Source organism: Elephas maximus, chromosome 7 (assembly GCF_024166365.1).
Source record: "Elephas maximus indicus isolate mEleMax1 chromosome 7, mEleMax1 primary haplotype, whole genome shotgun sequence".
Classification (NCBI taxonomy): Eukaryota; Metazoa; Chordata; class Mammalia; order Proboscidea; family Elephantidae; genus Elephas; species Elephas maximus.
The window spans coordinates 120,275,284-120,296,030 of record NC_064825.1 but is presented as its reverse complement, the minus strand read 5'-3'; the positions used below and the strand labels follow the sequence as shown (position 1 = coordinate 120,296,030).

The window sequence follows — 20,747 nt, the reverse complement described above, 5'->3', positions numbered from 1 at the left end:
GTGCTAAATCCTTGGGTGTTGCAAACAGTTAATGTTCTTGGCTGCTAACAAAAAGTTTGGAAATTCAAGTTCACCCAAAAGTGCCTTGAGAGAAATTCTTGAAGATCTAATTTCAAAAAATCAGCCATTAAAAACCCTACAGAGCACAGTTCTACTCTGACATACATGGGGTTGCCACGAGTTGGAATCCACTCAGTGGCAACTGGCTTGCTATTTTTTGTAAGCTTTGTTACATAGCAATAAATGACTGTAGCCTTAACTGATACAGATTGCATAGTATCCCTAATTAAAATTATATTCTGAGCAGAACCTTCAACTTCTCAATGGCTTTCTTGAAAGCATTACTAACCTCTTTATTCCTTAGACTATACACAATAGGGTTCAACATGGGGACTATTATTGTATAAAACACAGATGCCATTTGGTCATTGTCCATAGAATGACTAGAGCTGGGTTGTAAATACATGAAGATTACAGTTCCATAGAATATGGTCACAGCAGTGAGGTGAGAAGCACAAGTAGAAATGGCTTTCTTCCTACCCTCTGCAGAGCGCATCCTCAGGGTGGCAATGGATATGAACAGGTAAGAGGTCAAGATAACCAAAAGGGCAAAAAAGACATTGAAAGATGCTAAGAAGAAAAGCACAGTCTCATTCATGTAGATATCAGAGCAGGAAAGAGCCAAGATTGGGGGGATATCACAGAAAAAGTGATGGACCACATTGGAATGGCAAAAGGAGAGGCTGAAGGTGAACCCAGTGTGGATGGCAGATTCAACAAAGCCCCAGGCATAGCAAACTATTGCCATTTGAGCACACACACTCATAGTCATGGTGGTGGTATAATGTAAAGGCTTGCATACTGCTGCTTGACGATCGTAAGCCATGACAGCAAGTAGGTAACAGTCTACACTGGCAAAAGCCACAAAGAAGAACATCTGAGCAACACATCCCCTGTAGGAGATGACCTTATCCCCTGTGAGGAGCCCAGCCATCACCTTGGGAGTAACAGCTGAAGAGTAAACACTGTCCACCAGAGAGAGGTTACTGAGGAAGAAATACATGGGAGTGTGGAGACTAGAGTCCACAAGAATCAACACAATCATTCCAAGATTTCCAATGAGAGTGATGAGGTAAGTGAAGGTGAACATTACAAAGAGGAGGACTTGGAACTCTGGGGTATCAGTCAGTCCCAAGAGTCTAAACTCATTCACCTCAGTGCTGTTCTCCATGGATGCCATTTTAAAATTGTGTTTCGCCTGTCAAAACAAGAAAAATAAAATGGATGAACTAATGCAAGGAAAAATTACTCAGAGCACACCTGTATCACATAAATAACCTGAGTACAGTACAGCCATGATTCCATTACCAGTAACCCTTATACTCACAGAATCTTCTAACCCTGAGACTGGCATCTTTTGACCTCCATTTTCTATTCTTCAGGAGGACTAATTATATCCAAGGATGGATTACCCAATAAGAAAGGTAAGCATGTGCTTAGGGCATCAAGAAAACGTGGGTACCAGGTGTTTAAGGCAAAGACCTACAGATGCCAAGCAGACAGGACACAAGGAAAGGCAAGTGCCGCTGTGAAAGGGAATTGACAGGACACTAAATGAAATTGATACCAGATTCAGAGCAATGGAATGTGTTGGCCAGAAATAAAGTTCACACAGGGTCATGAGGGTGCCCACGCACAAGGTTGTTTACACTATGAGGCCCCTACCACTTCAGCACCTTCATTGACACCTGCCTTCTACGGTCCCCTCCGGTGTAACTGAAACTCTTTATCTTGGCGGGTCTCTTGGGAGGATACTGTTTCTTTCTAATAAACAAAGGATGGGGGTGGGGTGTTGAGTCTGAATCTTGCTACATTCACCCAATATGCAACTGGATCCAATATAAGTAATTACCGGGAAGGACAGTTTATATTAATAGATAAAAAGACTCTGATCCATTTTGAGAGAACTATCTTGTATGCCCACATCTGCTGATCTAGCAGCCCCAGCCAGGAGGCCCAGCAATGCTCTTTGCCATGATGCAAACACAAGGGTATGCTCTTGCTCACCTCCTGGTAAACAATCATTGAGAACTCCAGTCCAGGATAAAGTGCAAAAGCAAGGGAACTCGAATAATTCGACTGTTGCAATGAATTCAATCAGGTTCCTTTTTAACTGTATAGCATTTACGTACACAGTTATGACCTAAGTTTTGTAAACAATAATATTTATAACTTTAACTTTAAAATATATTTGGCATACACGCAAATGCAAGCTGGCATACATTTAATGTAATACTAACATGGATAATAATTTAATACTAACATAGCAAACATCAAAAATACTGGAAATATTAATGTTTATTTAACATGAAAAGTTTTAATTTATGGATCAAGTGAGTTTTGTTTTTTATTGTCTGTTGTGCAAGACACAATGCTTGATATTACTCTCTATATGCTAATAAATGAGGTATTAGGCATATACCACTTTTACATTGAATCACTAATATTATGTTATTGTTTTTTAGGTGCTGTTGAGTTGGTTCTGACTCATAGCCATCCTATGTACAACAAAATGAAACACTGCCCAGTCCTGCACCATCCTCACCATCATTGCTGTGCTTGAACCCATCGTTGCAGCCACTGTGTCAGTCCACCTTGTTGAAGGTCTTCCTCTTTTTCGCTAGCCCTCCACTTTACCAAGCATGATGCCCTTCTCCAGGGACTGATCTCTTCTGATAACACATCCAAAGTATGTGAGACTGTCTCTCCATCCTTGCTTCCAAGGAGCATTCTGGTTGTACTTCCAAAACAGATTTGTTTGTTCTTTTGCCAGTCCATGGTATATTCAGTATTCTTTGCCAGCACCACAATTTGAAGCCGTCAATTCTTTGGTCTCCCTTATTCATTGCACAGCTTTCACATGTATACGAGGCGATTAAAAATACCATGGCTCAGGTGAGGTGTACCTTAGTCTTCAGAGTGACATCTTTGCTTTTTAATACTTGAAAGAGATCTTTTGCAGAAGATTTTCCCAATGCAATGCGTCTTTTGATTTCTTGACTGCTGCTTCCATGGTTATTGATTGTGAATCCAAGAAAAATGAAATCCTTGGCAACTTTAATCTTTTCTCTGTTTATCATGATGTTGCTTATTGGCTCAGTTGTGAGGATTTTTGTTTTCTTCATATTGAGGTGTAATCTATACTGAAGGCTGTGCTCTTTGATCTTCATCAGTAAGTATTTCAAGTCCTCTTCACTTTCAGCAAGCACGTTTGTGTCGTCTGCATATTGCAGGTTGTTAGTGAGCCTTCTTCCAATCCTGATGCCATGTTCTTCTGAATATAGTCTGGCTTCTTGGATTACTTTCTCAGCATACAGACCGAATAAATATGGTGAAATGATACAACCCTGACACACACCTTTCCTCACTTTAAACCATGTGGTATCCCCTTGTTCTGTTAGAACGACTGCCTCTTGATCTATGTACAGGCTCCTCATAAGCACAATTAAATGTTCTGGAATTCCCATTCTCCACCATGCTATCCATAATTCGTTATCATCTACATAGTCAAATGCCTTTTTTTTTTTTTTATGTAGTCAAATGTCTTTGCATAGTCAATGAAACACAGGTAAACATCTTTCTGGTATTCTCTGCTTTCAGCCAGGATCCATCTGACATTAGCAATGATATCCCTGGTTCCACGTCCTCTTCTGAATCTGGCTTGAATGTCTGGCATTTTCCTGTCAATATCCTACTGCAGCTGCTTTTGAATGATCTTCAGCAAAATTTTATTTGAGTGTGATATTAATGATGTTGTATGATAATTTCCACATTTGGTTGGATCACCTTTGTTTGGAATAGGCATAAATATGGATATCTTCCAGTTGGTTGGCCAGGTAGCTGTCCTCCAATTTTCTTGGCACAGAGGAGTAAGCACTTCCAGGGCTGCACCTGTTTGTTGAAACATATCAATTGGTATTCCTTCAGTTCCTGGAGCTTTGTTTTTTGCTAATGCCTTCAGTGCAGCTTGGGCTTCTTCCTTCAGTACCATCAGTTCCTGATCGTATACTACCTCCTGAAATGGTTGAATGTTGACCAATTCTTTGTGGTGCAGTGACTCTGTGTATACCTTCCATCTGCTCATGATGCTTCCTGCTTCTTTCAATATTTTGCCCATAGAATCCTTCAAAATTGCAACATGAGACTTGAAATTTTCTTCAGCTTTTTCATTGAGAAATGCTGAATGTGTTCTTCCCGTTTGGTTTTCTACTTCCAGGTCTTTGTGCATGTCATTTTAATGCTTTACTTTGTCTTCTCGAGCTGCCCTTTGAAATCTTCTGTTCAGCTCTTTTATTTCATCATTTCTTCCCTTCAGTTTAGTTACTCGATGTTCAAGAACAAGTTTCAGAGTATCTTCTGACATCCATGTTGGTCTTTTTTTTCTCTCCTGTCTTTTTAGTGACCTCTTTCTTTCTGCACATATGATGTCCTTGATGTCATTCCACAACACTCCTAGTCTTCAGTCATTAGGATTCAATGCGTCAAACCTATTCTTGAGACGGTCTCTAAATTGAGGTGGGATATGCTCAAGGTCATAATTTGGCTCTTAGGGACTTGTTATAATTTCCTTCAGCTTCAAGTTGAACTTGCACATGAGCAATTGATGGTCTGTCCCACAGTCGGCCCCTGGCCTTGTTCTGACTGATGATATGGAGCTTTTCCATGGTCTCGTTCCACAGATGTAGTCAATTTGATTTCTGCATATTCCATCTGGTGAGGTCCACGTGTACAGTTGCCATTTATGTTGTTGAAAAAAGGTATTTGCAATGAAGAAGTCATTGGTTTTGCAAAATTCTATCATGCAATCTCCAGCTTCATTCCTGTCACCAAGGCCATATTTTCCAACTACCAATCCTTCTTTTTTTTGTTTCCAACTTTCACTTTCCAATCACCAATAATTATCAATGCATCCTGGTTGCATGTTCGATCAATTTCAGACTGCAGAAGTGGTAAAAACGTTCAGTTTCTTCATCTTTGGCCTTATTGGTTGGTGCGTAAATTTGAATAATAGTCATATTAACTGGTCTTCCTTGTAGGTGTATGGATATTATCCTATCACGGGCAGTGTTGTACTTCAGGATAGATCTTAAAATGTTCTTTTTGATGATGAATGCAACACCATTCCTCTTCAAGTTGTTATTCCTGCCATAGTAGACTATATGATTGTCTGATTCAAAATGACCAATATCAGTCCATCTCTGCTCACTAATGCCCAGGATATCGATGTTTATGGGTTCCATTTCATTTTTGATGATTTCCAATTTTCCTAGATTCATACATCATACATTCCCCATTTCAATTATTAATGGATGTTTGCAGCTGTTTCTTCGCATTTTTAGTCATGCCGTATCAGCAAATGAAGGTCCCAAAAGCTTGACTCCATGCATGCAATTAAGGTCAACTCTACTTTGAGGAGGCTGCTCTTCCACAGTCATCTTTTGAGTGCTTTCCAACCTGAGGGGCTCATCTTCTGGCACTATATCAGACAATGTTCTGTTGTTATTCATAAGGTTTTTACCAGCTAATTCTTTTCAGAAGTAAACTGCTGGGTCCTTCTTCCTACTTTGTCTTAGTCTGGAAGCTCAGCTGAAACCTGTCTGCCATAGGTGACCCTGCTGGTATTTGAATACCAGTGGCATAACTTCCAGCATCAAAACAACATGCAAGCCCCTACAGTATAACAAACTGACAGATGCGTGGGGGCCTAATAGTATAGTTATATTTAAAAAGAAGTTATGTCACGGATAGCTAAGACACACACACACATAATATACATGTATATATATGTAACTCACATATCCTATTTGAATTCATGAGTAAGCAGAGGAGGGGGCTGCATAGATTACCAGTGGTTAAGGCCCTCACATGGCTTAATCCAGCCATGACTATATCCATTAGTGCCTGTCCCTTTCCAGATATTCAGAAGAATAGGTCAAAAAAGCCTAAAAAGCTCTTAATTGTGACCATTCAAACAAGTGCAGCACAACCTAGCCTGTGCCTTTCTTCCTTCTCTTGAGGGAAGCACACATATTGGAGGAAAATGCTCATGCTTGCATTATCCCGTTGGAGATACAACATAAATGTCCCTGATTTTTAATCTCTCCATCTGAAAAAAACAAAGTGGGTGCTGTGTTTCTTGCTTTTAGTATATCACGAGACACTTTTAGCAATTATGGGAAGTGCTTTGAAAATAATGCAAGTGTTTATAGGCGGCATATCCTGGTGGTCTCTGGGGATGACCCGCATGCATTCCAGTACCAGTTTTTGCAGACTAGCTGGTTAGTCTTGGGCAAGTCACTTAACCTTTCTATGCTTTAGTTTCAAATAGGGGTAATAATAGTAGTTCATAAAGCTATTTAAAGACTTTCATGAATGGATATGTTTCACACACTAAGAATAGTGCCTAATGCATAATAAACATCCAATAAATCAGAGGTACTACTATTATTAAATGCTGTGATTATTATTTGTTGTATTATTATGGACAAATCTGTTTAGGAAATGGGGTAACAGTAGTCTACTATATGTCGGGTGATTTGGTTAGGATTAACCAGTTATCTTTGGTCAATTCTGACTCATGGTGATCTGATGTGTGAAGAATAGAACTGCATTTGGGTTTTTAGGGTTTTCAAGGCTGAGACTTTTCAGAAGCACATTGCTGGGCCTTTTTTCTGAGGTGTCTCTGGGTGGGTTAGAATTCCCAATCTTTCAGCTAGCAGTTTAGCACTTAAATGACTGCTCCACCCAGGGACTAGCATACAGTGTTCTTATGTGACATTACTGAAAAAACAAAAGAAGCCTAGCAAAATTATTGGAATCACATCACTAAAGAAGCTTATGTTGGTGACCCCGTAACATAAATTCAGATTTGTTTAAACCAACATGCTATTTTTACAATTATTAACAGCAGAAGATTTGAAGTCGAGCTTTAAGGATAACACAAATCCAAATTTTGAGATATTGTCTTCCATGTCATGACTTCTGAAGAAGAATTCATTGACAATTTTACCATTTATTTCACTCAACTGTATAGTCTCATTATGATATACCTTCCTCAGTTTGTTGAATCCAGGCCCAACATCTGCTCAAACCTGATAAAGCCTGCAGCAAACAATTCCTTAATAACAGAATTACTCAGTTCTGGCTCTTTTCCGTCACAATCCACATATAATCATCCATGAGCACACACTGTTATCTCTGCCTTCAAAATATATCCCAAATCCATCCACTGTCCCCACCTCCAGTGCAACCACTCCAGACCAAGGACACCATTAAGTCATACCTGGTGAAGGCAGAAGCTCAGCATGGGTCACTGGGAAAGTTAAGGAAACTTGAGGCAAGATGCAGATATGGCAAATGAGAGATGGATGGAGGCTAAATCAAAAACAAAACCCATTGCCCTTGAGTTGATTCCAATTAATAGCAACTCTATTGACTCTATGGCACTGGGTTGTTGGGTATAGGACAGAGTAGAACTGCCCCACTGGGTTCCCAAGGCTGTAATCTTTATGGAAGCAGACTGCTTGCTCCATCTTTATCCCACAGAGCGGCTGCTGAGTTCAAATCGCCAACCTTTCGGTTAGCAGCTGTGCCTCCAGGGCTTCTCAGGGTGGAGGTTAAAGAGTAGATATTGAGGGATGCTAAAGTTTTGTCTTCATGTGCTAGAGATTGTTTCTTTTCAACTCTAACGACAGTAATAACAACACATGACGGTGACCTGCTGTGCTTCATGCCAGGCACTGTTGTCCAAGGTCATATTAATACAAACCCACATTGGTCTTAATCCAAGGCTTACTGCCTAAATAATATATTATGTTGCCTTAAATTTTGTTTCTGCATGACTCAATGTACCAAATATATAGCTAAGCACATAATAGTTAATAATTAAAGAGACTGTAAGCTTAAATAATTCCATGATTATAAGTCAATTTGGGGCAGTAAAAAGTGCCTGAAGTTTTGGGCTAGGCAACTAGATATGAATTTTAGCTTCGTCACTTAGTAGTTTGAACACAATCCTTAAACTCCCTAAATTCGTTTTTTTCATCTGTAGAATGGGGATAGTAGATGCTTTACATTACTGAGGAAACTTCATTGTACTTATATGTTTATATGTCCACTGCCTACTAGGCTATAGCTTCAAAAAGCATTAATTGATTTTTCTTTGTATCCATGTGCCTACCACGGTGCATGGCACATATCACACAGTCAAGAAATTTTGTTGAATGAATTAATGAGTGAAGAACTGGTTGTCATTACTATGTAAAAGCAGCTCTTTGAAAGGAATTCTTAACGAGCAATTAAGCACCATCTGTAATGAGACTCTGGGTAAAGAACTGGTCTAAGTGGAAAAGAATTCACATTAATTTCATTGATATTTCCCTAAGAATATGTTCTTCATTAACGTAATCTTATGTAGCATACTACACATTGCATTCAATATAGTTCATGTCAATTCCTCTGAGAATATACTCAGTGAAATATATTTATTGGAATATAATCAAGAAGAATATTCCATGAAATGCCTTTTTGTTGAATTTTTAAATGTGTTATATTCAGCAAATCTCCAATAAATAAGCCCTCCATGAATTTGTTTAGGGTCAGCTGGATTTTGTAGAATTAATTTTCTACAGGTTGCTCTAGAACAGTATTTTACGAATGGCAGGTCATGATCCATTAATGGGGGTAAAATTAAATAGTGAATCAGGGCTAAATAAGAAAAATAATAAGTGAAATAAAATTAAATTGAATACCACCACTCTTACTAGTAATAATTCCTAACACAGGTACAGATGCTCTTCTGAGTGTTCTGCATACATTAGCTCATTTAAGATAGAAGAGAAGAGAAAGTAGAGGTGCACTGCAAGCAAAAGAGTAAATAAGGCCCCATGAAAGTATTTTTTCTGCTGTATGCATGTGTCTCTGTGCACGAGTGCTGTGTCACAATGCAAGTCATGTTTATTCATTTATTACTGTTCAAAAAGTCCAAAGGTTACAGGTGAAACATGCTTTCGTAACACTGGATCATGTATTTCATAATATGCTCTATAAACAAGGTGATGTTCACTTATTCATTCATTCCCTTGTTCACTCATTGCTGCAACAAACATTTATTGAGTGCTCACAGTTTACTTAGTGTTCTCTGAAGCACAGGGATTTAAATGGTGTGGTACATACAGCTTTAACCCTCATTAAGCTTACAATATGAATGGGCAGCAGAGGAGAGAGGTGGATCAGAAAACAGATAATTATAATGAAATATATGCTTCCATTGTCTCATTCCCTAGAAGACAGAGCTTTTTTTTTTTTTTTTTTTTTTTTCCATTCCCTGGAGAATTTTGAGAACTAAAATACACTGTAATCAAAGGCTGAAATCTATCCATTGTAAAGCAAGTTGCCCCATAACAAAAGATTCTTTAAGAGTAGAAATAGACCTACAAGTCATAATTCTGGGCTCCCCTTTGAGTGCTCCTACTGTGGTGATTCTTATACTCCAGCATTTCAGAACATATCATTAATATCATAACTGAGATTTATTTTCTCTTTTCCCTACTTCTTCCATCTTTTTATTGGAGTGGTGTTTTCACGTTCCTAAGGAACATTCATGTAACTATTTCACTTACTCTTCTAAACAACTTTGTGAGGTAAGCAAAGCAGAAATCATTATAAAGGGGGACAATAGGAAGTTAAGGAATCCAAGGAACAATTTTATTTATCTGCCTATTGTCTACCTTCTCTTACTGGAGTACGAATTGCAAGAAGGAAGATACTTTGCCTCATTGGGTGAAGGAGGTCTAGGAGTAGCTAGAAAAATTTCTATCACATAGCGGGCTCTTGATAAATACTGGTTGAGTGAATGAATCAATATTTTCAATTCATAAGCAAATGAGCAGAATTACTAGAGTCCAGCCAAGGTTTCCTAGTGTTGAATCCATTTTCTATTATTTCAGTGGAATCACTGTTTTCCTAATTAGCAGAGGTAGTTGTCACATTTGCACTTCAGCTGAGCAATATGAAAGCATGAGAGTATTAAAACCTGGGATACAGAACTCTGAGTAACCCATGAGAAAAATGGTTGCCGTGTGACTTTACATAGCACATCGTTTATTACCACAATCTAGACAAACCACAGACGGAGCTAGAGACTTACCTTGCTCGTCAGAGAAGATGGCACACCTTCACTTTTGATCCTTACATTGAAAATGGTACCCAAAAAAGAAAGAAAAGATTCTGTTGCAAAAGTTCTTTTTTAATATTTTTCCTTAACTTCAGAGGTTGAAAGTCTCTACAGGCAGAGAGATATAAAAGAAAGGTAACTATTAGGTGAAGATTATAAAATATTCTCCAACCTGTCACACAGGGCTTCTGCTGTGAGATCAAATAGAAGAAAGTCTCTGAATGCACTCTGTAGAGTGCTGAACAGATCTAAGAAGGGATCATCAACTTATCATGAACATCATTTTTAGCTTGGAGTTTTATCCCTGGTCATTGTTGCAGTATCAGAATAATATATCAGTGGGAAGTAAAGCTACTTGAGAAAATAGCCTTTTGCAATGAGATCAGCAAGTGAATAACAAAGGGCCTTTGAATCACAGGCTAGCTCCTCTAAAATGATACCAAATAGAATTATTTTTGGAATATTAGAGGCCAATGACCACTAACCAGAGAGAGTTTATAGACATAAAGTTCTCAGGGGACTAGGTACCCATGAGGTCAACCACGGTCTCCACAGTGCCTTTGGAGACGCAGTTCAGTTTGTTAAATGAAGACACTGGTGTATTTACATTGCATGGGGTTATTCCTTCTTGACAGTACAGAACATTTTCAGAAGAGTCAAGAACTTGTCAGCATTAACTTTCTTGGCCTCAATCAGACAGAATCATGAGAGGGACAAAGGGAACTAGGCTGGGGCATTATGTAAGTTGTATTGGCATGCAAAAGCAACACTTCCAAAAACTCACATGGCAAAAGTTACAAGTTGTGTAATCCTTCTGTGTTTCAGTTTCCTCATTTATAAGCTGGAGATAATGGTAGTGTCAACCTCATTCGGTTGTTACAAGGAGCATATAAGTTAATATTCATTAAGTACTTAAAACAGAGTTTGGCGTTTAGTGAACTCTAATCAAACACTATCTATGAAAAATAATTAAGAAGTTTTGCTTTTTTTCTGAGAGGCTCCATTTATTTCTGAAAGAGTGTGAATTATCTCCAAGAGAAATTATTTATCCCCGAGAGACCTTAGAAGCCACTTTATTTGTGAATTCCAAAGGCCTACCACATACTTGTAGGACTGTAGGTATGTGTTAATAATCTGAGAAATAAGACAGAGGAAACTAAAAAATGTGAGCTTCTTAAGCTGACAAAGCAGATTGGGGAACAATGTTTCATCTGTAATGGGCAACACCTACCCGAAAACAATGATAAGAAGGCAGAAAGGGGCAGGAAAAATAGACAGATGGAAGTGGGGAACCCAGGATGGGGAAGGGTAGAATGTGGACACATCACAGGAGTTGCAACCAATGTCACAAAACAATTTGTGTATAATTTGTTGAATGAGAAATGAATTTGCTCTGTAAATTTTCATCTAAAACACAACAAAAAATATTTCATCTGTAACATATTCAATTTTCCCACTAATTTACAAACTTGAATAACTCTAGGACTCATGGAAAAAATAACGGAACGTAGAGACTGTGTCATGGGCAAGAATGTCATTATTCTGTCTGTTCTTCCAACTCTTCCTATTTTTGGTGATTTGCTACTGTGAGTCTTAGTGAAAGGCTATATAGTGTCCAAGAACTTAGATTCTGGTTCTGCCCAAACTTTCCTAGAACTTGGGAACATTAGTTAATCTTATTAAGCCTCATTTTCCTCAGAATTAAAATGGAAATAATGATAGTACCTGATTAAACACACAATCAGCACGCATTGATAATTACTGGTAATTGGAATGTGAAAGTTGGAAACTAAGAAGAAGAATCACTAGTTGGAAAATATGGCCTTGGTGATTGAAATGATGCCAGAAATGGCATGACAGAATTTCACAAGACCAATGACTTCTTCATTGCATATACCTTTTTCCAAGAACACAAATGGCAACTATACACTTGGACCTTGCCAGATGGAATACACAGGAATCAAAACAACTACATCTGTGGAAAGAGACAATGGAGAAGCTCCATATCATCAGTCAGAACAAGGCCAGGGGCTGACTATGGAACAGACCATCAACTGCTCAAATGCAAGTTCAAACTAAAGCTGAAGAAAATTAGAACAAGTCCAAGAGAGCCAAACAATGACATTGAGTGTATCTCACCTGAATTTAGAGGCCATCTCAAGAGCAGATTTGATGCATTGAACACTAATGATAGAAGACCAGATGAATTGTGGAATGACATCAAGGACGTCATATATGAAGAAAACAAGAGGTCATTAAAAAGACAGGAAATAAAAAAAAGACCAATATGGATGTCAGAAGATACTCTGAAACTTGCTTTTGAACGTCAAGTAACTAAAATGAAGGGAAGAAATGATGAAGTGAAAGAGTTGAACAGAAGACCTCAAAGTGCAGCTTGAGAAGACAGAGTAAAGAATTATAATGACATGTGCAAAGACCTGGAGGTAGAAAACCAAAAGGGAGGAACATGCTTGGCATTTCCCAAGCTGAAAGAACCAAAGAAAAATTGAAGCCTTGAGTTGCAATTTTCATCGATTCTATGGGCAAAATATTGAATGAAGCAGGAAGCATCATGAGCAGATGGAAGGCAATCACAGTCACTGTACCAAAAAGAATTGGTTGAAGTTCAGCCATCCGGAGGTAGTATATGATCAGGAATCCATGGTACTGAAGGAAGAAGTCCAAGCTACACTGAAGGCATTGGCAAAATACAAGTCTCTAGAAACTGACAGAATACCAATTGAGATGTTTCAATAAATGGGTGCACCCCTGGAAGTGCTCACTCGTCTATGCCAAGAAATTTGGAGGACAGCTACCTCGCCAAATGACTGGAAGAGACCCATATTTATGCCTGTTCCCAAGAAAGGTGATCCAACCACAGGCAAAAATTATTGAACAATGTCATCAATATCACATGCAAGTAAAATTTTGCTGAAGATCATTCAAAAGCAGCTGCAGCATAATATTGACAGAGAACTGCCGGAAATTCAAGCTGCATTCAGAAGAGGACATGGAACCAGGTATATCATTGCTAATGTCAGATGGATCCTGGCTGAAAGCAGAGAATACCAGAAAGATGTTTTCCTGTGTTTCATTGACTATGCACAAGCATTTGACTTTGTAGGTCATGACAAATTATGGATAACATGGTGGAGAATGGGAATTCCAGAACACTTAATTGTGCTTATGAGGAACTGTACATAGATCAAGATGGAGTCCTTCGAACAGAACAAGGGGATACTGCTTGGTTTAAAGTGAGGAAAATTGTGCACCAGAGTTGTATCCTTTCACCACGCTTATTCAACCTGTATGATGAGCAAATAATCCGAGAAGCTGGACTATATGAAGAAGAATGTGGCATCAGAATTGGAGCAAGACTCATTAACAACCTGCAGTATGCAGACGACACAACCTTGCTTGCTTAAAGTGAAGAGGGCTTGAAGCACTTACTAATGAAGTTCAAAGACCACAGCCTTCAGTATGGATTACACCACAACATAAGGAAAACCAAAATCTTCACAACTGAACCAATAAAAAACATCATGATACATGGAGAAAGGATTAAAGTTGTCAAGGATTTCATTTTTCTTGGATCCACAGTCAACACCCATGGAGGCAGCAGTCGAGAAATCAAAAGATGCATTGTATTGGGAAAATCTGCTACTAAAGACCTCTTTAAAGTATTAAAAAGTAAAGACATCACTTTGAAGACTAACGTATACCTGACCCAAACCATGGTGTTTTCTATCACATTACATGCATGTGAAAGCTGGACAATGAATAAGGAAGACCAAAGAAGAATTGATGCCTTTGAATTGTGGTGTTGGTGAAGAATATTGAATATACCATGGATTGGCAGAGCAACAAACAAATCTGTCTTGGAAGAAGCACAACCAGAATGCTCCTTGGAAGCAAGGATGGTGAGACTTTGTGTCACATACTTTGGATGTGTTATCAGGAGGGATCAGTCCCTGGAGAAGGACGTCATGCTCGGTAAAATGGAGGGCCAGAGAAAAAGTGGAAGTCCCTCAACGACATGGATTGACACGATGGCTGCAACAATGGGCTCAAGCATAGTAATGATTGTTAGAATAGCACAGGGCTGGGTAGTGTTTCATTTTGTTGTACATAGGGTGGCAATGAATCAGAACCAATTCGATGGCACCTAAAAACAACAACATAATGTTAGTGATTGAATGTAAAAAATGATATATGCATATTACTTCATTTATTAACATAGAGTAATATCAAGCATTGTGTACTGCACAACTGACAATAACAAACAAAATTCACTTGATCCATAAATTAAAACTTTTCATGTTAATAAATATTAATAATTCCAGTATTTTTTATGTTTGCTATGTTCGTATTATATTAAATTATTATCCTTGTTAGTATTACGCTAAATGTAAGCTAGATTGCATCTGCATGTATGCCAAATATATTTTAAAGTTATCGATATTATTGTTTACAAAACTCAGGTCATAACGTGTATGTAAAAAAAAAAAATGTAAATGCTATACAGTTAAAAAGTAACCTGATTGAATTCATTGCAATGGTCAACATATTTGAGTTCCCTTGCTTTTGCATGCTATCCTGGACTGGAGTTTTCACTGACTGTTTACCAGGAGGTGAGCAAGAGCATACCCTTGTGTTTGTATCATGGCAAAGAGCATTGTTGGCCCTTCTGGCTAGACTGGCTAATCAGCAGATGTGGGAGTACAAGATGGATCAAAATGGATCAAAGACTTGTTATCTATTAACATAAACTGTCCTTCCTCAGGAACCGCTTGTGTTGGATCCAGTTGCATATTGGGTGAATGTAGCAAGAGTTAGACTCAACAGCCCACCCCAACTTTTGTTTATTAGAAAGAAACAGTATCCTCCCAAGAGACTCGCCAAGATAAGGAGTTTCGGTTGCACAGGAGGAGACCATAGGTGACAAATGTCAGCGAAGGTGTTGTAGTGGTAAGGGCCTCATAGCGTAAACAACCTTGTGTGTACGCACCCTAATGATCCTGTGTGAATTTTATTTCTGGCCGACACATTGTCATGCTCTGAATCTGGTATCAATTTTGTATAGTGTCCTGTCAATTCCCTTCCCCTGCTGCACTTGCTTTTCCTTGGGTCCTGTCTGCTTGGCATCTGTGGGTCTTTTTCTTGAACAACTGGTACCCATGTTTTGTTGATGCTCTAAGCACATGCTTACCTTTCTTATCGGGTAACCCATCCCTGGTTATAGTTAGTTCTCCTGAAGAATAGAAAATGAAGGTCAAAAGATGCCAGTCTCAGGGTTAACGGGAATTCTGTGTGTACAAGGGTTATTGGTAATGGGATCATGGATGTGCTGTACTCATGTTATTTGGGTGACACGAGTATGCTCCAAGTTATTTTTCCCGCATTAATTCAGCCATTTTATTTTCTTTGTTTTGACAGGTGAAACACAATTTTAAAATGGCATCCATGAAGAACAGCACTGAGGTGAATGAGTTTAGACTCTTGGGACTGATACCTTAGAGTTACAAATCCTTCTCTTCATAACATTCACCTTCATTTACCTTATCATTCTCATTGGAAATCTTGGAATGATTGTGTTGATTCTTTTGGACTCTAGTCTCCACACTCCCATGTATTTCTTCCTCAGTAACCTCTCTCTGGTGGACAGTGTTTACTCTTCACCCGTTACTCCCAAGGTGATCGCTGGGCTCCTCACAGGGGACAAGGTCATCTCTTACAGGGGATGTGTTGCTCAGATGTTTTTCTTTGTGGCTTTTGTTAGTGTAGACTGTTTCCTACTTGCTGTCATGGCTTGTGATTGTCACGCAGCAGTGTGTAAGCCCTTACATTATACCACCACCATGACTCTGCGTGTGTGTGCTCAAATGGCAACAGGCTGCTATGCCTGGGGCTTCGTTGAATCTGCCATCCACACTGGGTTCACCTTCAGTCTCTCTTTTTGCCATTCCCATGTGGTCCATCAGTTTTTCTGTGACATCTGCCTAATCCTGGCTCTCTCCTGCTCTGATATCTACATGAGTGAGATTGTGCTTTTCTTCTTAGCATCTTTCAGTATTTTTTTTGCCCTTTTGGTCATCTTGACCTCTTACTTGTTCACATCCATCGCCATAATTAGTTCTTAAAATGATATCTTTGCTATGTGAGTATTTATAGAACATTTATTTGTAACCACTAAAAACTAGAATTATAAACAATGTGTGTTAGATCTGTACAATAGAATGCTATTCAACAATGAAAAGGAACAGAATATTGATTAATGGCACAAAATGGATGAATCTCATAAATGCATTATGCGGCGTGAAAAAAGCCAGATTCAAATGTCTACATTCTATATGGTTCCAATTATGTGACATTCTCACAAAGGAAAAGTTTTAAGAGTAGGAAGCATATTAGTAGTTGCCTGGATCCAGGCGTGCCTATGGGGTTTAATTATGAATAAGCACAGGGAAGTGTTGGGGGCCGATGGAGTGCACTCTATTTTGATTGTGGTGGTACTTACATGATCACATACATTTGCCCAAACTCTCAGAATGGTACACTAAAATGTGTGAATTTTACTATGTATAAATTATGCTTTCATTAGAACATATAAAAAATGAAAGAATGACAACAAATAATGTAAATACATCTTGTGCTTGAATAATGAATAAAGCTGGGTTTCTCTAGGCAACTTAATTATCTCTTACCAAGGTAAGTGGTAGAAGAATATGTGATTGCCTTTATAGGGAATCTGTTCCACTGAGATCTCCTTGACGCTAAAACTCCATGTGTGTTCCCATTCATTAGCTTCTGAAATCCCAACATGCCCTGGTTTGTAGAGGGACCAGACTGTGTGCAAAGCCCCTTTGGTCTTTTATTTAACTCATCTCAATGCGAAGAGTTTTTAGTACCAATGCCAGCTGTTCCACAAATTGATTTTCTGTGAGCCTGCAACCACTGAAATTCAACCACAGCCAGGGAAAATTCCTTAAGATAAAAAAAATTATATTGAATGTGGTTAAAATGATCACCCCTTACTGAGTTGTTTTATGGACCCTCCCTCATTTCCTATTCACAGCCACAATTCTGTGAAGTATGTGTGAATGGTAATAATATTATGTCTATTTCACAAATAAAGAAACTGACCTAGGGTAAGTAATAATTCCAGGGACACTTTTTGACCAGTATCCAAGAAAGCTTCTGCAATAGGATTTTTATATTTTTCTCTGGGAGAGTTTCAAATCTAAGATTCAACAGTCAGGATTGCCAAGCAGCAAGGTAAGCTTCTATATTCCACATACATTTTTTTTTTTAGTGAGAAGGGTAACTAATACATGCAGAACAGTAGGAAAGCTACATCTACTATTAGTTGAGCTAAGGATAGGATGTCATGATCACTTTATCGATGCATTATGTTGGGCTAGATTTCCAATGACAAAACACTTCCCTCATTAGAAATTTCAGTGGTACCTATGAAACCCCATGCTACTTCCCTAAAGAGGTTGGGTGAAAAACATGAGATAGCTATTGCTCTGATTAAGTAGGTGGTGATTTCATTTTGTTTACTACCTGTTGACCTGTCATTGTGTGATCAGTTTGAAATGACATTTCTTTAGACTCTAGAAGGATAGTCATGAGATTAGTTAGATCCACATATCATTTTAATATTCTTTACCCTGTAACATCATCATTAAAACTACCTGAAGATCTGTTCCTTCTATGATTACTTCTGGCACACCTAGAAGAGCTGATAGTGTAGGAGTTCAGGGCATGTGTTGTGAAATCCATCAGACCTGGGTTTGAATCTTGAATCTATATTTATATTGGATTTAAGAAATAACATAGCCTTTCAAATTTTGATTTCTTATCTGTAAAATATCGATAATATAACATTTTAGTGAAGATTAACCGAGATATAGCTGTATCTGTAATGCTCGTATTAGTAGTCCTGTTGATGTGTGATGTTGAGTCGATTCTGACTCACAGTGATTCTATTTGACAGAGTAGAACTTCCCCATGGGGTTTCCCATGTATAATCTTTATGGGAGCAGATTGCCAGGCCTTTTGTCCAGTGGAGACACTGATGGGTTTGAACAGCCAAGCCTTAGGTTAGCAGTGGAGGGCTTAACCTTTGTACTGCCAGGGTTCCTTATTAGTGGTCCTAGAACATAGCATATGCTCTAAAAGTTGTGTTGCTGTGTGCCATTGAGATGATTTTCAACTCATAGCAAGTCCATGTAACAGAGTAGAACTGCCCTGTAGGGTTTCTTAGGCTGTAATCTTTATGGAAGCAGATCTCCATGTCTTTCTCCTACGGAGTTGCCGGGCAGCAGGCTGTCACATCATTCTCCCAAGGAGAGGTTGGTGGGTTCAAACTACTGATCTTTTGGTTAACAGCCCAGTGATGAACCACGTGCCTCCAGGGCTCTTTATAAAAGTTATAGGCTCTAATATTATATGGTCAGGAGTTGGCAAACACAAATGCCTTTAGGGTCTATAAATGTAAAGTGAAGTTGTGAAGTGACTAGAAGGAAGGAGGAAGATGATAGAGAGTAGTGGCTGCCAGAAAATGGATGTTCTGCCAAAGGCTTCAAATTCAAACAAAACAAAACAGTGTGGAGCTTACCACAAAAACAGATCTGCAGACTAGAGTCAAACCCCTGGCCCATGAATTTTCAATCCTGGATATCTGTCATCCAGCTAATGATAAGAGTAAGTAGTTTTAGATAAGAAAATGCATTTAAATACGGATCTGAAAGAAAGTTTAAGCATAAGACTGATGATCCTCACGTTCTCACATGGAATGGCTGGCACAGAATGAGGAACACGGGAGGGTACAAGAATGGTCCAAGTGGACCTCATGTGTGAGGAAAGGCAAACTGAGGACTGAGGTTACCAGACTTGACACTCACCCACAGTTTTTTTTTTTTGTTGTTGTTGTACTTTAAGTGAAAGTTTACAGTTCAAGTTAGTTTCTCATACAAAAATTTATACACAGATTGTTACATGACCCTAGTTTCTCTCCCCATAACGTGAAAGCATACTCCTCCTTTCCACCCCGGATTTCCCGTGTCCATTCAAACCAGCTCTTGTCCCTTTCTGCCTTTTATTTCACCTCTTGACATGAAGTGCTCGTTTAGTCTCATGTATCTACTTGAGCTAAGCAGCACAATCTTCATGAGTATCACTTATGTCTTATAGTCCAGCCTAATCTTTGTCTGAAGAGTTGGCTTTGGGAATAGTTTTAGTTTGGGGCTAACAGAGAGTCCAGGGGACATCTCTTCTGGGGTCCCTCTGGTCTCTGTCAGACCATTAAGTCTGATCTTTTAACTAGAATTTGAGTTCTGTGCCCCACTTTTTTCCTGCTCTGTCAGGGACTCTGTTGTGTTCCCTCTCAGGGCGATCATTGGTGGTAGCTGGGAGCTGTCTTGTTCTGGCCTCAGGCTGGTGGAATCTCTGGTTTATGTGGCCCTTTCTGCCTCCTGGGCTCATATTTTTCTTGTGTCTTTGGTGGTCTTCATTGTTTGGAACAAATTGATGAATCTTAGATGGCTGCTCGCTAACTTTTAAGACCCCAGACTCCACTCAGCGAAGTGGGATGCGGAACATTTTCTTTATAAACTTTATTATGCCAATTGACCTAGATGTCCCCTGAAACTATCGTCCCCAGACCCCCACCCCACTACTCTGTCCCTCAAAGTGCTTGGTTGTATTCAGCAAACTTCTTAGCTTTTGGTTTAGTTCAGTTGTGCTGACTTCCCTTGTACTGTGTGTTGTCTACTATCTAGTTAGAGAATTCTCTCTCTCCCTCCCCACCCTCATAACCATCAAAGAATGTTTTCTTTTGTGTTTAAACAATTTCTTCAGTTTTTATAATAGTGGTCTCATACAATATTTCCTTTTGCGACTGACTAATTTCACTCAGCATAATGTTTTCCAGATTCATCCATGTTATGAGATGTTTTGCAAATTCATCGTTGTTCTTCATGGTTGCCTAGTATTCCGTTTTGTGAATATACCATAGTTTGTTTATCCATTCATCCATTGTTTCCATCCTTTTGCTATTGTGAACAGTGCTGCAATGAACATGGGTGTGCCTGTATCTGTTCGTGTAAAGGCTTTTATTTCTCTAGGATATATTCCAAGGATTGGGGTTGCTGGACCCTATGGTACTTCTATTTCTAGCTTTTTAAGGAAGCGCCAAATCGATTTCCGAAGTGGTTTTACCATTTTATATTCCCACCAGCTGTGCATAAGTGTTCCAGTCTAACCATAACCTCTCCAACATTTATTATTTTGTGTTTTTTGGATTAACACTAACTTTGTTGGGGTGAGATGGTATCTTTTGTAGTTCTGATTTGCATTTCTTTTTTCTAATAATGGCTAATGATCTTGAGCATATCCTCATGTATTTGTTAGTTGCTTGAATTTTTTTTGAAGTGTCTGTTCATATCCTTTGCCCATTTTTTAACTGGTTATTTGTCTTTTTGTTGTTGAGGTTTTCCAGTGTCTTGTA

At 38.8% G+C, this 20,747-nt stretch overlaps 1 protein-coding gene and 1 pseudogene across 1 annotated transcript; one reads left to right on the top strand and one right to left on the bottom strand.

Annotated features, from left to right (window-relative positions):
• Nucleotides 1-292: 292 nt before the first annotated feature.
• Nucleotides 293-1,240, bottom strand: LOC126080603 (olfactory receptor 5B2-like). The gene has a single exon (XM_049891794.1). It carries the CDS (start codon nt 1,238-1,240, stop codon nt 293-295), a length of 948 nt encoding a protein of 315 aa, XP_049747751.1.
• A 14,457-nt stretch (nt 1,241-15,697) lies between these two features.
• On the top strand, nt 15,698-16,374 carry LOC126080602 (olfactory receptor 5B12-like; annotated as a pseudogene).
• Nucleotides 16,375-20,747: the final 4,373 nt, after the last annotated feature.